This window comes from Semicossyphus pulcher, unplaced genomic scaffold (genome assembly GCF_022749685.1).
Source record: "Semicossyphus pulcher isolate SPU_LCO1_2020_fin unplaced genomic scaffold, fSemPul1.0.p SCAF_18, whole genome shotgun sequence".
NCBI lineage: Eukaryota > Metazoa > Chordata > Actinopteri > Labriformes > Labridae > Semicossyphus > Semicossyphus pulcher.
The window spans coordinates 23,565,257-23,581,807 of record NW_027211691.1 but is presented as its reverse complement, the minus strand read 5'-3'; the positions used below and the strand labels follow the sequence as shown (position 1 = coordinate 23,581,807).

Here is a 16,551-nt window from a genome sequence, read left to right as displayed (position 1 = left end):
GAGTTATGATCAATCAATATGCTTTAACACACAGCTGTACACCCTTAAATAACTAGTATCATTTCATGTTATTAGTTTTGCATCGCTCAATTATTTTGTTATTATTTATTAACAATTTATCCATCAACTTCTTCATTTCCATAATGACAAAATGATCTCAGGACGAGGGGGAGGGTGCAGGTTAACAATGCTTTAATCCGTATGCAAATGATGGACCTCCGATTGTGAGCACGTGATAATCTTGAAGATTCTCGTTTAAATAAATGTCTGTTAAGTCACTATCTATCGACGAATGAGGTAACACAATGCTTGATGATTGATGGCGGAAAAAATCACAAGCGGCGCCCAGTTAGTGACACGTTTTCCATCAGCCAGCAGTGGTTGGTCTGCCAGAGAGGGTAGGCGGAGCTAAGCGGCTGCTTTTCCGCTCTCTGCGAGTGTTGCAAGTAAACAGTAATCTACTATGGCTGAACAAACAAAGAAAAGATGGATGACTACAGATACAACTTCAACAAGAAGTGAAAATCCAAAGAAAAAGAAACAAATTGGACGCCAAAGAGAACGAAACTGAGATCTTCGAGATTATCACTTTCAGGTTTGAGGGACTGGAAACCATCAACCATGAGAAACGGTGGAGAATTGGACATACTGGTGAGTGACGTGTTAAATAAGACTAAGTAAAAGTAAGAATTTAACTTACAAGTTGCACCTCAAGCAAGCTAATGCAATGTCTAATTGTTTATTTGCAGTATAGAGACATAAGTATTAACAATGTTAATCTGCGTTCCTAAAAATGAGGCAGGACATGCCGTAAAAAGTACGCTGCAGTCCGCTGAACAATTTTGGCGTCGGCCCCCACATCCAGAAGCTCCTAAAATCTTCATCGCACCGATTATTTCTTCATGCTTCTTACATCAGAGCAACTGTAACGGACGAATTTACCCGCGGGGATAAATAAAGTATTTCTGATTCTGATTTGCAGATTTGCGTCATCTTGTAAACGATCTTTCTTTTTCAACCTCGGATGTTTTTAATCATCCTGTTATGTGTCACTCTTCTGGTTTCACACCAGTCGTGTGATGTAAACGTCATCACCCAGCCCACTCGCTCGTGATGAATGTTCCTGACTATTACCTGCTGCATTCACACGTCGGCTCACCCCTACTTCTTGCTGTTTTTTTACTCAGAAGCTTTTGTTAGTTCAGGATAATTCATTTGTAATGACACACCATGATACCGAATAAAATAATTCTCTCATAGTCCTAAAGTGCAGATACACACAACAATTCACCGAATTATAAGGAACATTTTAGGCCACAAACTTACCGATGTCGGACATTTCAGGGACTCTGGCAAAGTACGGGTCCTTGGTGAACCGAGGCTCGTTGTCGTTGATGTCGTGGATCTTGATGATGAACTCGGACTGCCCCTCCAGCGCCTCGTTGGTGAAGCGGTTGACGGCCTTGGCGTGGAGGATGTAGTAGGCCTTCTCCTCCCTGTCCAGCCTCTTGGTGGCGTGGATGTCGCCTGACTTCTCGTCTATCTTGAAGAGGGTCCCCGCTCCCTCCCCCGTGAGGACGTACCGCACGCTTCCATCTCCTCGATCGGAATCTGAGTGAAGCTGCGGATGAAAAAGAAAAGAAAATATGATAATGTGGATCCCTGCAGCACCAAAACAACTATTCCAAGCAGCAGTTTGTGGCACTTTCATTTTAATACATTTCCACTCTGCAGCTCTCTACTGCTAATTGTTATAGCACAACAATGATTACAACTCCGGTTTATGAAAGCTTTCACATTTGCTTAATTTTCTCCTATGAACAGGAGTGTCAGCTCACTCTTTGCAGGGGAAAAAGCTGCTAGTTAACGTGAGCAGAAATAGCAGCTGTGAACAGAAACATCTACATAAAGAAAAAAAAGAAACATCACAGTGCTGGCTGCGTTTGATTGACAGGTGATGTCTGAGAAGTGCAAAGGAAAGAAAACAGCTCAGAAACGAACACTTTGAACCGAAGATGTCAAAGAAAAAAAAATCTAATTTCAAAGTAGAATCACAGTTTTGCACTTAGGTATTTCTGATACGCTCCTCTCATATCAGTGATCTGACCAATCTGGGCCTTGGCAGAGAAACACTGACAGCTTTGATAAGTGCGTTTGGTGTTATTTAACAGATTCATATCATCTTTAGTAAACTGTCATCGTCGTGGCTTCACCTCGTCTCTGTGAAATTCACATCCTGCCAAGAAGAAAACACACAGCCGGAGCAGCTAGAGCCACTGGAAACACATACCCACAACAGCCTCCTTACGGCTTAATTAAGGCTCTTATGTACGTAATAGTAAGCACCGAAAAGTATAAAAAAACTGTTTTAATCCACATTTAAAATACTGTCATTTAAGTTTGTGTGAGCCTTTATAATTCTGGGTATGAATAGAGCATTGTGAAGCTCTGATATTTTTAGAATCCAGGAACCAATCACAGGAAAATAATGCGGCAGCTATTAGGCTATAAAAATCCACCGTTAGCATCTTTAGCGACCGTTTCCCACTGTGGGTGTCGAGTGTCGGCAGTTCACTATTTTTAGCGAGAGTTTGGTTCAGACTGTTGATGATCTATTTTTAGCAGTGGTTGTTTAGCGTCACCGGAAGGAGTTAAGTTACGCTACAGAGCCTTTGTTTAGCATGCATTCATAGCTTTGACAACAAATAGCTAGCATCTCAGCTAATGCTGTATGTGTATGCTAACTGCTAACAATCATATGGAGTGCAAAGCGTTTTGTAACTCACCATTCAGTGACCAATTGAAATTAATAATTGTCTTTAAGCAGCTTCTACTTCCTCCTCTGATTCTCTCAGCTAGCTGCATCTCAGCTAACATTGCAGGTGCTAACTGCTAACTATGACATCGATAGCAAATCATTTTGTTAGCGACCGATTGGAATGAATATTTTCAGGAGGCTTCTGCTGCCTCCTCTAATTCTGATATATCTCAGCTAGCTGCATCTCAGCTAACATTACAGATGCTAACTGCTAACTGTGACATCGTTAGCAAAGCATTTTGTTAGCGACTGATGTAAGTGAATAATTGTCTTCAAGCAGCTTCTGCTGCCTCCTCTGATTCTGATATATCTCAACTAGCCTCATCTCAGCTAACATTACAGATGCTAACTGCTAACTATGACATCGATAGCAAAGCATTTTGTTAGCGACCGATTGAAGTGAATAGTTTCAGGAGGCTCCTGCTGCCTCCTCTGATTCTGATACGAAAAGCTGCACCACACTATTTGTTACATGCATCATTATTGTGTGTGAAACCAGGAAGATGTCAATCAAAATGTTATCGGCTGCACCCACACGGTAATGAGAAATGGTCTGAACAGCAAAGTGAGCTTATCGGTCATGATCTGTTTGTTATGAAGGCTCATTTTCACTCTGCTGCTTCATCAGATTTTGACATCATGCACGCCAAAATTTCCAGAGGCCCTAAAATGTTGCTTTTGCTGCTTGTGTTACATACAGGTTGTCTTCATGCCTTCCTCGCCGCAGGGCCGTGCACGGTGGCATTTTCACAGCGCTGTAAAACAGAATGCCAGTGGGTCGAAGTCTGTGAAGTACCAGCATGAGTGCGGCGCACGCGCCCGCCGCCTGCCAATCCCTGATGGATCAGCAACATGACCAACATGCCAGAGGACCACGAGAGTCCACTTGTCTGCGCGGCTTCTCATTTTTATTTGCTCTCTCCCTCTCTATCTCCTGTTTAATTTTTTTCTGCATGAACAGCAGCTTAGCATGCGCTGACATTTTAATTCCACCACCAAATCCCCCCCCAACATATTTATCTCAGAGAACTCATCAAAAGCTTGTCCAGTCGTTTTCCCCTCCCACTGCTCGCCTGCCTACGTTCCTTTCCCCCCTTAATAACCAAGGACATGGTCATAATTGCGCGGGGAGGTAAAGGGCAAAAGGAGGGCACGTGTTGGCTAGGTACGAACCGAGCCAAACGCCATCTGAATGTTTACACCCATAAGTGGGCGTTAGACATAATTCTGAGCTCCCTTATTGACACCTCATTAACTCAAGTGAGCGGGCCCGTTTGATTTTGACGCTTTGAATGCATGTTTTCCTTTGAGCGTGAGCTGTTGTTGTGTCTACAAGTGTTCTTGGCTCCGCCGGTGGACAGACTGCGGGGGGATATTGTGCGTTGCAGCTGGGTCACGTGGGAGCACATTGCAAAGTCTCCCTTCTCATCATATATTAAAAAGCTTTTCATCCCAGGTGCTCGGAAGCTTTACTAATTCATGCTGTTTTATCAGGGCAAAGCTGGCACATGCGAGACGAGCAGCTTTGTGGATTAGCATCTTTAACACTATTTTGTTCGCCTGCTTGAATGCTGGTAAAAAATGACTGTTTTCATTCCTTTCTCTGTCTGTCTAACCGAGCCAGTCGAGTGTGTTGCAGAATTTTAGCTTCTTCGGATTATGATCTAGCGTGGAGCACTGTTTCATTAACCCACTTGAATTCTGGTCAAAACAAGCCTTGTTTTTTTCTCATTCTCTCTGTCTAACCAAGCCAGGAGAGTATCCTGCAGAATTTTATTTGTTTTCTGTTCTGCTTTGCAGAACGTGCTTCCAAACAGAGACTCAGTTGGCTGAAAACAATCCACTTCAACATTATTATCTTTCCCCCGCTGTTAGAGCTGCAATGTCCTTTTCTATGATTGTCTATCAAGCTGCCTATCTCTGCCGGCACGACAATTCAGTTAATAACCGTTGAGTCCTCTCCTTTCGTCTGAGATGTGAGATAGACAGTGTGACATATGTGGTGTCGACTGTCATTTCTATGGAAACAGAGAGATCTTGTGGTTCTGAAGAGTTCCTCCTCGCCCCCCTGAAGGATATTACAAGGCAGCGCAGAGTATCGAACTCCAGCGCCTGCTGCAGTGACCCCGTCCCTCCCAGTTGCCCACCTTGCTGGTGAGGAGAATTTACTGCTGCCCTTCTACTCAAATTAAGAGTGGAAGAAAAAAACCTCTCCCGGAAATCAATGTGGCAGCCCAACGTGCATTCACAATGGCCCTTTGATCAATTTATATCGAAAATACAATTAAACTGTCACAGGGGGAGAAAAGAAAGCCACATGTGCATTCAGTCTGGTCACCAAGAAGCCCTGGCACATCAATAGCCAGCCTTTTCTCCTCTGCCCTCCTATGGTAGCTAATCGTAAAAAAGGCAGAGAGCATGACGCTATAGCCATTAACACTGGGACTTTAGGGACACTGCATAAAAATCTCCGTCTTATTGTGTCATTCTGTCTATAAAAAAGGCCTAAAGTCATTTTTTTTCTTAAAGCAAGGGTCGACCTTTTATTTTTAAAGGCTTTATTTGTTGAAATTGTCTTTAAAACCTTGAAGATAACAATAAATCAAAGACTCTGCCACAAAACAAAAACGACAGTATCAGTGGTTTTCCAGGGCAATTCAATCATTTCATTCAGTCCTGCTTTGAGTGCAAAATCTGCCCTCCCTCTGATTGGGTATAACTCGACCCTCCTACAAGGCAAGGCAGACATAAAGCTAAAGCTAGCAAGCTAGCTGCATAAAAATGGCAGCAAAAAACGGTTGATACGGTTAGCAGAGGCTCGTTTTTGGGGGCGTGGCTTTGGTTGGACACTCAGCTTAAAGCTCCTGTGAGGAGGTTTTCACTGGTTATGAAACAGACTGAAATTAATTCTGATGACTCTCTATGACCTTCAAAGGCAAACCAGACCATCAGCGACAAGATTGATGGTTTCTATATACTTATTTTTAATGCCTGAAACCGCTGGCGGGGGGGTAGGTGTCAGACGAAGCGATTGACCGCACGCTGCCGTTGTTTACATTTTCAGGGGCAGAAATTTAAAGTGAGGGATACATGTGACTGTTAGAGAAAGCAGGATGAACAGGACAATGTCAGCAAAGAGATAAGAGCTACGACTTTGTCCACAGGGGGCGCCAAACTGAACACAAAGCGAAAGTGAGCTTTAACTCGTCTTGCTACTTTCTCCAAAGTCGCCTGACCAAGTTGTTTCAGACAACTCCTGCTTTCTTTGCAGGAGTTAGATGAGAAGATTGATACCTCTCACATGCCTTCCAAGTTAAAATACAAAAAGAGCCAGCCGCAAGTTAGCTTAGCATTAACTTGTTTTCGCTACAATGCGATAATATCTTTGTTTAAGAGGCCAAATTAAGTCTTTTTCCAAACCTAAACTATCCCACAGCTGAGCTGGAGCTAGCCTTATATTTGCAGTACAGAACTGAGAGTGTTTTCAGTCTTTTCATCTCTCAGAAAGAGCGCAAATAAATGTATTCCTGAAATTATACCTCAAACAGAAAGGGGGCTCCTTTAGATTATTCAGTGTCTGCATCTTGAAGGAAAAAAAGAACAAGGAGCGTCTCTGCTCTCTGATCAAGAAAAATGAAACTTGATTTCAGAGAATACTTGAAACAAGCTGATTTTCTTTGGGAACAGGTTCACATATTCTCACATGTTTGAATAAATGACGGCTTTAAGGACTCAATTACAGACAAAAAGGACTGAAAAAGCTTCTTATTTCTTTCAGCCATGAAGCAAACTATTAAGCATTTACTTAAACCGCTATATCATCAATAACATGCAACATATTTCAAAACCTTCCACTCAATTAGACTTAGTGACTCAGTGATACCAAAATATTTCCAAAGGCTGGCAGTTTTTCACAGTAGACGATATTTATTTCTATTCCTCTGTGCTTCATCTTCCAGTTTGAAGTGGGCTGAGAAGTGGAGTGGTACTCATCAGACATCTGCGCGTGAGAACTTATAAGCGAGCCGTCTTTGTTTGTGAAATTAATCAGCTTCAAGTGCAGCAAATGTTAGTGCAGACTCGATCTGGCCGCCATTTGTGCTTCACTCCAGTTAGGCCAAAAAGATGGCACTGGAAACGGGCTGCTTAGGGCAATTAGCCAGTTAGCCTTTAAGGCCTTGTGTCCTGGCCTGTCGGGAACTGGCTGCCTTCTATGTAGCCAGATGGTAGCCTCAGACTGTGCACAAAAATAGCCTATCAAATGTCTGTTGATGTGTAAACTTGAGATATGCAGTCAGAGCTGCAGAGACATGATGAGGTGTAGCGTCAGCTTACATTAAATCTTCTGTTTTATGTTTAATGCAAAATTTCCGGCTTGTTATTTATTATTTTTTCATAAACAACAGTTTTTATTTACTTTGCTGCAAGGCTGACGATACAACCGAGAGCAGCAGGTCGTGTGCTTGTGTGGAAAATTTGGATGAAACAGGCTTTACTATCTGATACTAGCTGATAAAATATGATCATGATCATAAACTTGACCCTTTGTGGTTATTTCTGGAGTGGTGGAGCTGTGGGGACTTGCTCCAGCCCTCAGTATATCTAAAATCCTGGCTGCGGCCTTGCTTTTCTTGTCTTATCAGTTTGCCCTCGTTTTATTAAAACTCGGCAAACTAATTTCTTGATAGCAAAGAAAAGCCTGAACGTTTGATGATAGAAAATCAATTAATCTCCCCCTGACAAAACCAACAGGTGTTAGAAACAGTAGTAGGCAGGTGATAGTGTGGAAACAATCGAAGGTGCTGGGGCGATGTCGGCGTATCTCGCTCAGACATCGCTTTCGCCCCTGCAACGTTGTCAGACAGATGTTCGCCGGGGCCTCGTCTCTGCACGACCTCATCACACCCTTTCCTCCGCCGTGACGGAGAGGAGCATAATTGAAGTCGCCCCCTCCTATCCTCCTGCTAGCACACAAGCGTAAACTTATCGCCTAATCAACAAACACTGCCAATGTGTGCTCCGGGTCGCCGCTGGAGACCGCCGGGGCTGCCATGGCGCGGGTACAGCAAGGCCTGTGCCATATTGCAAACTCCTTGCCTCCTTGCCAAGGTGAGCAGCTGGTAATGGGGGAGCAAGAACAGACACCACCCCCACCCCCCCACAAATAAACACACAAATCCCTGCACCTTTCCACTCTGCTAGCACAAGACGCTCGAGTCCTTCCCCCCAGGTTGCTTCAGCCGCTGAGTCATACAGGACTGAAGCATATTATGTCTTTGTTCATCCGCCTTTATTTTTTTCTCTCCCCTGATTTCCAGCCCATTACTGGAGGCCAGTGTTGCAGGCGTGCGCGTCGGCGTGCACGCTCTCTTGCTAGGGACTACATTGAGGAGTCTACCCACCAGGCCCAGAACCACTGGGGCCTATCAGGGGCTGTAAATACTTTATGAGATATGATAGTACAGCACAAACACTCCTAAACCACAGGCCATTAACCATTTTCAGTGGATATGTGCCCTTTGGTAAAGAAAGAAATAATGAAATAAACAAACATGCTCTTCCCCCAGTGACAGCCCGGGCCCTCCGAGGCGTGTATGCAGCTCGCCTGCTAATGAGAGGCAGAGTACAATTCCCCCTCCTGCAGGAGCGAAAAAATCATTGGCCAATACAGCAAGATTAGCAAGATTAGCAGCCAACCAGCTCCCCGACGAGACACCGCCAGCGTCTCCTTTTTTTCCCCTCCCTCATCTCGATCGCTTCTCTTAATTCCTTCCTGTTCCAACTGCCTTTGTTACGCTTGTTCAGGAAAGATTAAAGTTTCATTTGTTAGCGCTTCACAACTCGATAAAGCAGTCGTAAGAAAGAAAAGGGGTGAAAAAGAGAGAGGCAAGTGGGGGAGATTGAGTTTACCAAATAACTGGAGACGGGATGTTGTAATTCAAGCGCGGTTTCATCATTCTATCTTTTACTGTGTGTCAAGAGCTGCTCCCTTGTTTATAATAACCTGCCATTGTGTTATTTCCGATTCATTTTTTCAGCACAAACAAAAGTGGTTTTGTTCCGTGCTGTGTTCTCTTGTTGCCATGATGTCACCCGCAATGAAAAAAGCTCTTTCTTTTGTGCTTTTTGAAGTTTTGTATTTTTCCTGTTTCACTGCATTGTGAGAAAACTGCCTCCACCTGAGAATACAGATGCGCCTTCTCCAAGTTGAACCATGTGTTCGACTCAAAAAGCCATTCATTCCTATTTAGGGCCACGTTCAATCACTCCTACTTTATCTGGCAATTAACAAACAGTAATTGCAATCAGATAAGATCTACGCACTGCAATCCTATGTGACAACTGGCTAGAGAGCCGACAATGAGGGAAGAGCGCCCAGCTGCATGTACTTGGGGGGGAACAACAAGCGCTCAGAGTCATGATTAAGTGTGGTGCTCGAAGGTTGATCCCTTAATGGCGTCTTCAGGAGACGGGCTCTTAGGCCGCAGCCCCTGGCTCTCTAAGTGTATACCACACTCAGATAATCCATTCTTCTTTTGCTATTAGTCCTTTTACAAGCTAAAAGGACGAGTGGCACATCAATCACCACTCTCTACAGACAAAGTGGTTTGATCATGCTCGGTACTTACTTTTGATCTTCTTTCAGTCTGTGTTTTTTTTTCATTCTTTTCAACTTTTTTTGTTCTTTCCCCTGTGTTTGCTCGCCTCAAACCATAGCGAGTGTTGTAATCCTTTTAGTCCAGGGCTGAAAGTCAACCCTCAGTCAGGGAGGACGTATGTTGCGGAATCTCATTTGGTTGGACGGCTCTATCCTCCGCGGACACGCGATAGGAATGCAAAGCACTAGCCCCATTCAGCTCCTCGCACAAAACAGCCTTTCTTCCTCCCCTCCATCGTCCTGACCTTGCAACGACGCTTCACAATCTCCTCAATTACAGTAGGTTGGAAGAGGAGACGGATATCTTGACTTCCGCACCGCTGCATGTAAAGCAAGCATTATTTGGCCCGTCTTCTTGTACGTCCCCCCCAATGTTATCTGGGTCGACACTGTGTTTTCATTTTGTTGAACAAATAATACCTTGGGAGAAAGTCATATTTTACTGTAGGGCAAGACGGCCGCGTTAGGACGGCGTGATGTGAGCAGAATGGACATGGAGCAAGCAGCCACAGAGCTGACAGTAAGCACAAAATGTATCCGACAGCCAACAGAAAACAAAGCCCGAGGCTGGACGGTTGGAAGTCCGATATATGAGCATTAGCCGATCGGAGCAGCTTGTCATGTCTACTCTCTGATGATGAGATGATCCTCGTACTCTTACCGACAGAGCGATACAGTCATGTACAGGAGGGTATTTATTTTTAAGCATCTCATTAAGAGCAGATCTTTTCACTGAGTTTAGGCTTCTATGAAGGTCGAGCATAAGGCTAGACGATAATGCAAAATATATGATCGCTGTGTCTGTATAGATTCTATGTATTGCCCTCTAGCATACTTTAGCGGTGTTTCTTTGCCCTCCAGCAACTTGGAGCTTAGGATATATTTGGGGCTCCTCCACTACAAGGATTCTCCCTCTAAAACAGACAGAACTTTAAACTGGTGAAACACTGACTAAAGCACATTAAGGATCTGCAAAGTGATGGTGACGTGACTTAAAGCAGTAGGACAGTAGTTGGATGGAACTGTTAGCGGTGCTGGTTTGGCTCAGCGGTTGAATTGGCGACCATATACAGAGGCTACAGTCTACTCCCGCCCTCGGCCCTTCGCCGCATGTCATCCTCACTCTCTCTTCCCCCATTTCTGCCACTACCCACTGTCCTCTCTCTAACAATAAAGGCATAAAAAGCCAAATAAATAAATAAAGAACTGTTGGCGAGCTAGAAATGCTTGACAAGAACTGCAGAATACCTGGCGTCTTTTTAACGCTGGGTTAGGGTTACATTCGTCCATATTGGGTAAAAAAATGGTGACTTTATTTACATAAATTTGTATCAATCTCCATATCGAGATGGTTTTCACCCAGACAATTTGATCGTGTTCGCTTTAAATCCAATATGCCTCTGAAACAAGGCACCATAGTTAGCTTTGTCCCCTTTTAGCGCCATCATAGAAACTAAACTTTCCAAAGTAACACCAAAACATTCACATTTTTCTTGTGTGTGTGGCTGTTAAAGGCAAATAAAACAATATCTGCGAGGGGAAATTTGCATTCATTTGTATCGGTGGGGGCTGCAAGGTGGTGCTGTGGTTAGCGCTATCGCCTAATCGGCTTCCTCCCACAGTCCAAAGACATGCTCGTTAGGATTCTTAGGTGAGAATGTGAGCGTCTCTATGTGTCAGCCCTGTGATTGACTGCTGATCAGTCCAGGTGTAACCCCGCCTCTCGCCCAACGACAGCTGGGATAGGCTCCAGCCCCCCCACGACCCTGAACAGGATAGATAATGGATGGATGGGATGTATTGGTAAATGGGTTGGATCTTTGACAGTTTAAAAACAACTTTTCACATGTCGGCTTGTAAAACGTTTGCAGTAGCTTCAGAGAAACTTAAACAAGACTAGGTGAAAACCTAGTATGTGGCTGACCACATCAGATCAATGTGCGCTTTCGTGGGCAACACTGTAAGCGTGGTGTGAGCGTGGCGGCTGCGAGACGTCTTCCTTTTCATTTGAATGCATGAAAACAGACGAGTCTTCACAATTCTGGCGTGACACGCGCGCCGAAAATGTAGAGAATGGGAGGCTCGCCTATTTTTACCGTGAGCCGTGTCTGGTTCTCGGTCAATATACTCAGTGAAAATGAATTGTGATGAGTCCTATTGATCTCTGACAGCAATATCAACATATCTTCCTGTAGTAAAAGTCACAGGCATGGAGAGTAATGTAGGTCAACACTTCCGGTAGTGTTTCCCGGGCCGTGTTTTACTTTATTTGGCTCTGAAAGTACGGTCACTCACTCGCTCAGTCGGTCACATACAGACCCATGTGTAGGGCTGACCCCGGTGGTCAGCCAAAAATGAAATCCCTGAAGAATAAACAAACAAACAAACAAACAGAGAGTTTAAAATAGACAAAATGAAGAAGCGAGCCTCCCGCAGACTAAAAACCGTGGACTCGCCTCACGCAGGCCAAAGACGGTGCGATGGAAGTTGTTGCTTTGTATTTGTTGCAAACATCTTGTCACTAAAGAGGTTACTGCTGCGATGTCTTCACTTCTGAGAGATCACTTATCCACTTGGCCTTGTCAACCCACTCACCTCCCGTCTGTGTGCTTGTAGAATGGGAACGAGAACAAAGGTGGCTCTCCCTACAACGTGTAGTCGGGCGCTCTGGCATTTTCTAATGATGAAGTTTCTCTATGTGCCACTCTTCTCTTTCTCGTTGCTGCTGTGGCGAGTTGTTGTGGCTGCTTACGCCCACTACAGAGTACTTCCTTTATTCATTCGGACCAGACTCGTGTAGAAAAACAAGGTGACAGAGTTTAAACTCGGATGAAATTTCAGACGGGCTCAGGTCTCTTGAGGGAGCGGCGCCCATCGCCCCCAAAAGACCATCTAAAGACAGCGAGGTGGGAAGGTACCAGTGGGTTGATTGAGAATAATTCAATGTTATTTAAAGGAGATATTAATTAAAATGCTAATTAATTCCCGAATCGGAGTCACTGTTTTAAACTGGTTTGTTCCTAACGCACATAAACAAGCTCATTAATTTTTGTTTAACTCCAGTTCAGCTTCTGATCAACCACGCAGACAAAATATCAATAACTATTGCTGTCTATGTCTGCGTTTGTACGTGATCTTTGACGATCAAGTGTCTCATGTATACCGATCTCATTACGACACCTCGAAGTCTAATCACTTTTTAATGAAGCAAACTAGTATTTGAATATAAGAACTTATCTGATCAACAAATTAATAAACAAGATTTGAAACTTTACCACACAAACTTTTTACAGTTGAACATTTCTGATACTCTAGAGCCCGACCGATATATCATACATCGATATGTCAGCCGATATTATAGGCCGATAATGGGCCTATCACAGATACAGCTCCAGAAAGAAATAAGAGACCACAGCAAAAATATGATTTTCTCCGGTTCTTCTAGTTATAGGTTTGTTTTATTGTAAACAACATTTCTCATTTTGGTCTTTTATTTGCAGGAAATGAGGCTGCTTAAAGTGATAATCATGTTGATTGTCATTTAAATAAAAGTCTGTTAAGTCTGTATCTATCGCCGAATGAGGTAACACAATGGTGATTGAGCCCATGGCCCTCTGATGAAAGCCTTTGCATTTGCAGTTTTACAGACTGGGTGTCTGTGGCGACTTTCATGGAGAAAATCACAAGCGGCGCCCAGTTAGTGACGCGTTCTCCATCAGCCAGCAGTGGTTGGTCTGCCAGAGAGGGTAGGCGGAGCTAAGCGGCTGCTTTTCCGCTCTCTGCGAGTGTTGCGAGTAAACAGTAATCTACTATGGCTGAACAAACAAAGAAAAGATGGATGACTACAGATACAACTTCAACAAGAAGTGAAAATCCAAAGAAGAAGAAACAACAACTCTACGCTCAGATGAAGCAAACAGTCTGAAAAGGAAAGCGACCGTCAGCCAGGAAAATCAAGAGTTACAACCGGAGCCAGCCGTGGACGTCACACATGCAGCACTGTCTGGATATCTGGGAAGTGTGCTCCCGCGATTACCGTTTATCACCATAGGCGGTGCCAAAGAGAACGAAACTGAGATATTACCAAAAGATGCAAAAAAAAAATGTTTTTCAGAGCTCGGACAAAGCAAAGAAAATAAGTTCATGTTTAAACAACACAGGCTTGTGACCATCCATCTTCCTTTTGATCACATTCAGGAGGTTTTCAGTGGGGTTCACATCTGGATTGGGCTGGCCGTGACATGTAGAGAGAGATGCTGATTTAAAGGAAATTTGGAGTGGTCTCTTAAGTTTTTCCGGAGCTGTATATCAGTATTTTTTAAAGACAAGCTTTTATGAGCAAATAATGCAGAAAACAAGGCTTGGGATGGTTTAGTAGTGGTGCCATCATGTAGTTTGACCTGCACAGCGTCAGAGAATCAGTGGTCAGCACTAGAATTGGTTGTGGATGCAGAATAATGTTCAATATTCCTTTAAATAAGCAGCCTTCTGAGTATCTTTGCATAGGCACATTGTGCGAAAATGATACCCAACCCTAGTTTAAAGTGTCTCTTGAATACAATAACCCTTATAACATGCTTACTGATCTAGACGTGTTACGTGTTGTTGTTGTGAGTTGCTCTTATCAACGTGCCCGTGCGTAATCATTGTTTGTTTTGTGCATATATGCTTAGTTTCAGATCAGTCTGCAGGGGACGCATCTGTGATTACCCTCATGGAGCTGCTGCAATCAGAGCATGCTGGGATCAGGTATATCAGATCATGTATGTGAATGTGTTCCGAACGCTGCAGCTGTTGTCTCACACCGCCTGCACATGATGTGACAGATGTGGTTCTCTGTTTGTGTGCGATAACAAAGAAACAGAGAACGTGTGCTGATACAGTACCTTTCCGACATACTGCATGTCTGCCCCCATGTACTCCTCCAACAAAAAGAACTGGTTCCACATCCATCCTCGTTTGGAGCGCCTCAGCGGCACTCCATTGGCGTCCTCTCCCGTCAGCCCTGTGGACCCCTTCCGCCCCCCTGTAGTCCTCCGCAGGGCCCTGAGCCCGTAACCTGGTGAGCTGAGGTGGGCTATAACCCACAGAGCCATCAACGCACACACTTTCCTTCTATCCATGGTCACACCACCACACCCGTCTGCCTTCTCCCCCCCTCAGTGGTCTGCGTCCGCTGGTTTCTGGTCAGAGTATCGGATCAGTCCACATGCTGTAATCTACTGAAGCAGGAAAGGCTCCTCACACTCGCACAGGGCGGCAAACAGCACCTGGAACATTTACACAGAAAAACAAGAGTGTCAATACTGGGAGGAGAGGCAGCAATTTGTTAGTGCACAAGCTCTTGTTTTGTTTCATAAACCCATACTCAAGACCAACTCCAGGCTTTTTGAAGATGCAGTACTTTGAAAATTGAATAAAACCCAAGTGTAGATAGGGAGTGAAAAGTTGTCTTTCAAAATGTGCGCCTCCAGCTTTAAAAAAAGAAATCAATAAAGATAGAGGTCCAGGAAGTTGATTTTTAAAAGCCTGAAGTAACAGAAATGTAATAAGAAAAAAGACCACACGTATAGGACATCTCAGCGCTGTAAACAGGGAGGAAACTAAAGTGACAAACTGAATTGTGAGACTATTTTAGTAAAATCAATTGACCTCGTTTTATGACACAAACTTATTTCCGCTCTCAGACAGTTTCTCTCTCATGCACACTGCAGGCACTTTTCTGCACATTGTGTAACTTTCCACTTTCGGCTGAGCTAAAGATGCTGGAATTTTAGATCTGAGGTGACCTTTGACACACTGATAAAGCCAAATATTCCCAAATCCAAGAGTAGACACATGAATTTGTTTCTAAACATTGTACCTCTATGAAGCTTTTGCCGTAGCTTCGTGCTGTAGATCCTGACAGCAGCCTTTGCCATCAGTGTGTGTGAAAGGGTGAATGTGACATGTAGTGTAGAAGCGCTTTGAGTGGCCTGAAGACCAGAAAAGCGCTATGTAAGTACAGTCCATTTACCATTTTACCATTTACAATGCTTGGAGTGATTTCAAAAGGATGTTTTTTTCCAGGAGAGGTTGCTACGACTACGATTTTTTTTACAAAATTCTCAGCACAGTCTGCAGCACTGTATCAATGCCAAACTGCATACTCACGGTGAATATTCTTTAATAATGTTACTTGTTTTAAAAGGAGCCTTTTGAGTGTGTTCTCACGGGCATATCAATGCAAAATGAGTTCACAAAGTTTATCTTCATTGTCCCTGAAAAAAAAAACAGCCACCATATCAGCAGTCTTTAAGTTTCCCCTTTTATATACTATAGGTGTCCTTTTGTTCTGAAAAATACCATATCAAGACTATTACATTTTAGGAGATCTTTAAAGAGGAGGTCTTATGCTGTTTCACATTTTAACTCATATATATAATGTTACAATGTTGGATGTTCAGACTAAACGTGGGTGAAGTTTCAAATCTGTAGGTAAAAGTATGTAGAAGTAATCCCCCAGGCTTCTCAGCTCAGTCTGCTGTGAACGCCAGGTGTCACACAGTTCTTTCAACACGCTGCACTCTGTGATGTCACAAAGTGCAGCCTCAGTATGCTTTGGGGAGCTGGCCAATCAGAAGAGAGTGGGCTTATAGAGGCGGGGTTTCTTAACACTAGAACCGCCAGGGGTAACAGTATACCTAAAACTGCCAACGGTTATAATTTACCCACTATTAGAATGTACTGATTTTCAAGGTACATTGTTTATTTATGTTTATCATTTTACAACACAAAGTTGTATAATTAAATGTTAGATGTGGTGTCTTTATGCAGCTTACATGCTTACGTGAAATATATATATAACAAGAACTTTATTTGCGAGGTGCTTCGCAGAAAACAAACCAAACACCATCATACAGTCCAGAGACGTCCCCACCATCAGACTCACCTTTACTCATTGAGTAAATCTACATTCACGCATCTTTGCCTCTTATCCATGTTGAATTGGAGTTTATGCCTTGATGACACACAGTAGTAGAAAAGAAGGCGTTGCCATAGCAACATACAAAGTATCAATCTAGATGTGCGGAAT

At 43.6% G+C, this 16,551-nt stretch overlaps 1 protein-coding gene across 1 annotated transcript in view; it reads right to left on the bottom strand.

Moving 5' to 3' along the window:
* LOC138595654 (cadherin-6-like) overlaps positions 1-16,551 on the bottom strand; it is a 70,090-nt gene that overhangs the window by 33,225 nt on the left and 20,314 nt on the right. The window contains exons 2-3 of the mRNA XM_069666994.1: positions 14,363-14,746; positions 1,327-1,621 (exon numbers count right to left, since the gene is read on the bottom strand). Of these exons, the coding sequence (XP_069523095.1) occupies positions 1,327-1,621; positions 14,363-14,599 (532 nt within the window). The 5' untranslated portion in view covers positions 14,600-14,746. The remainder of the gene's footprint in view (positions 1-1,326; positions 1,622-14,362; positions 14,747-16,551) is intronic.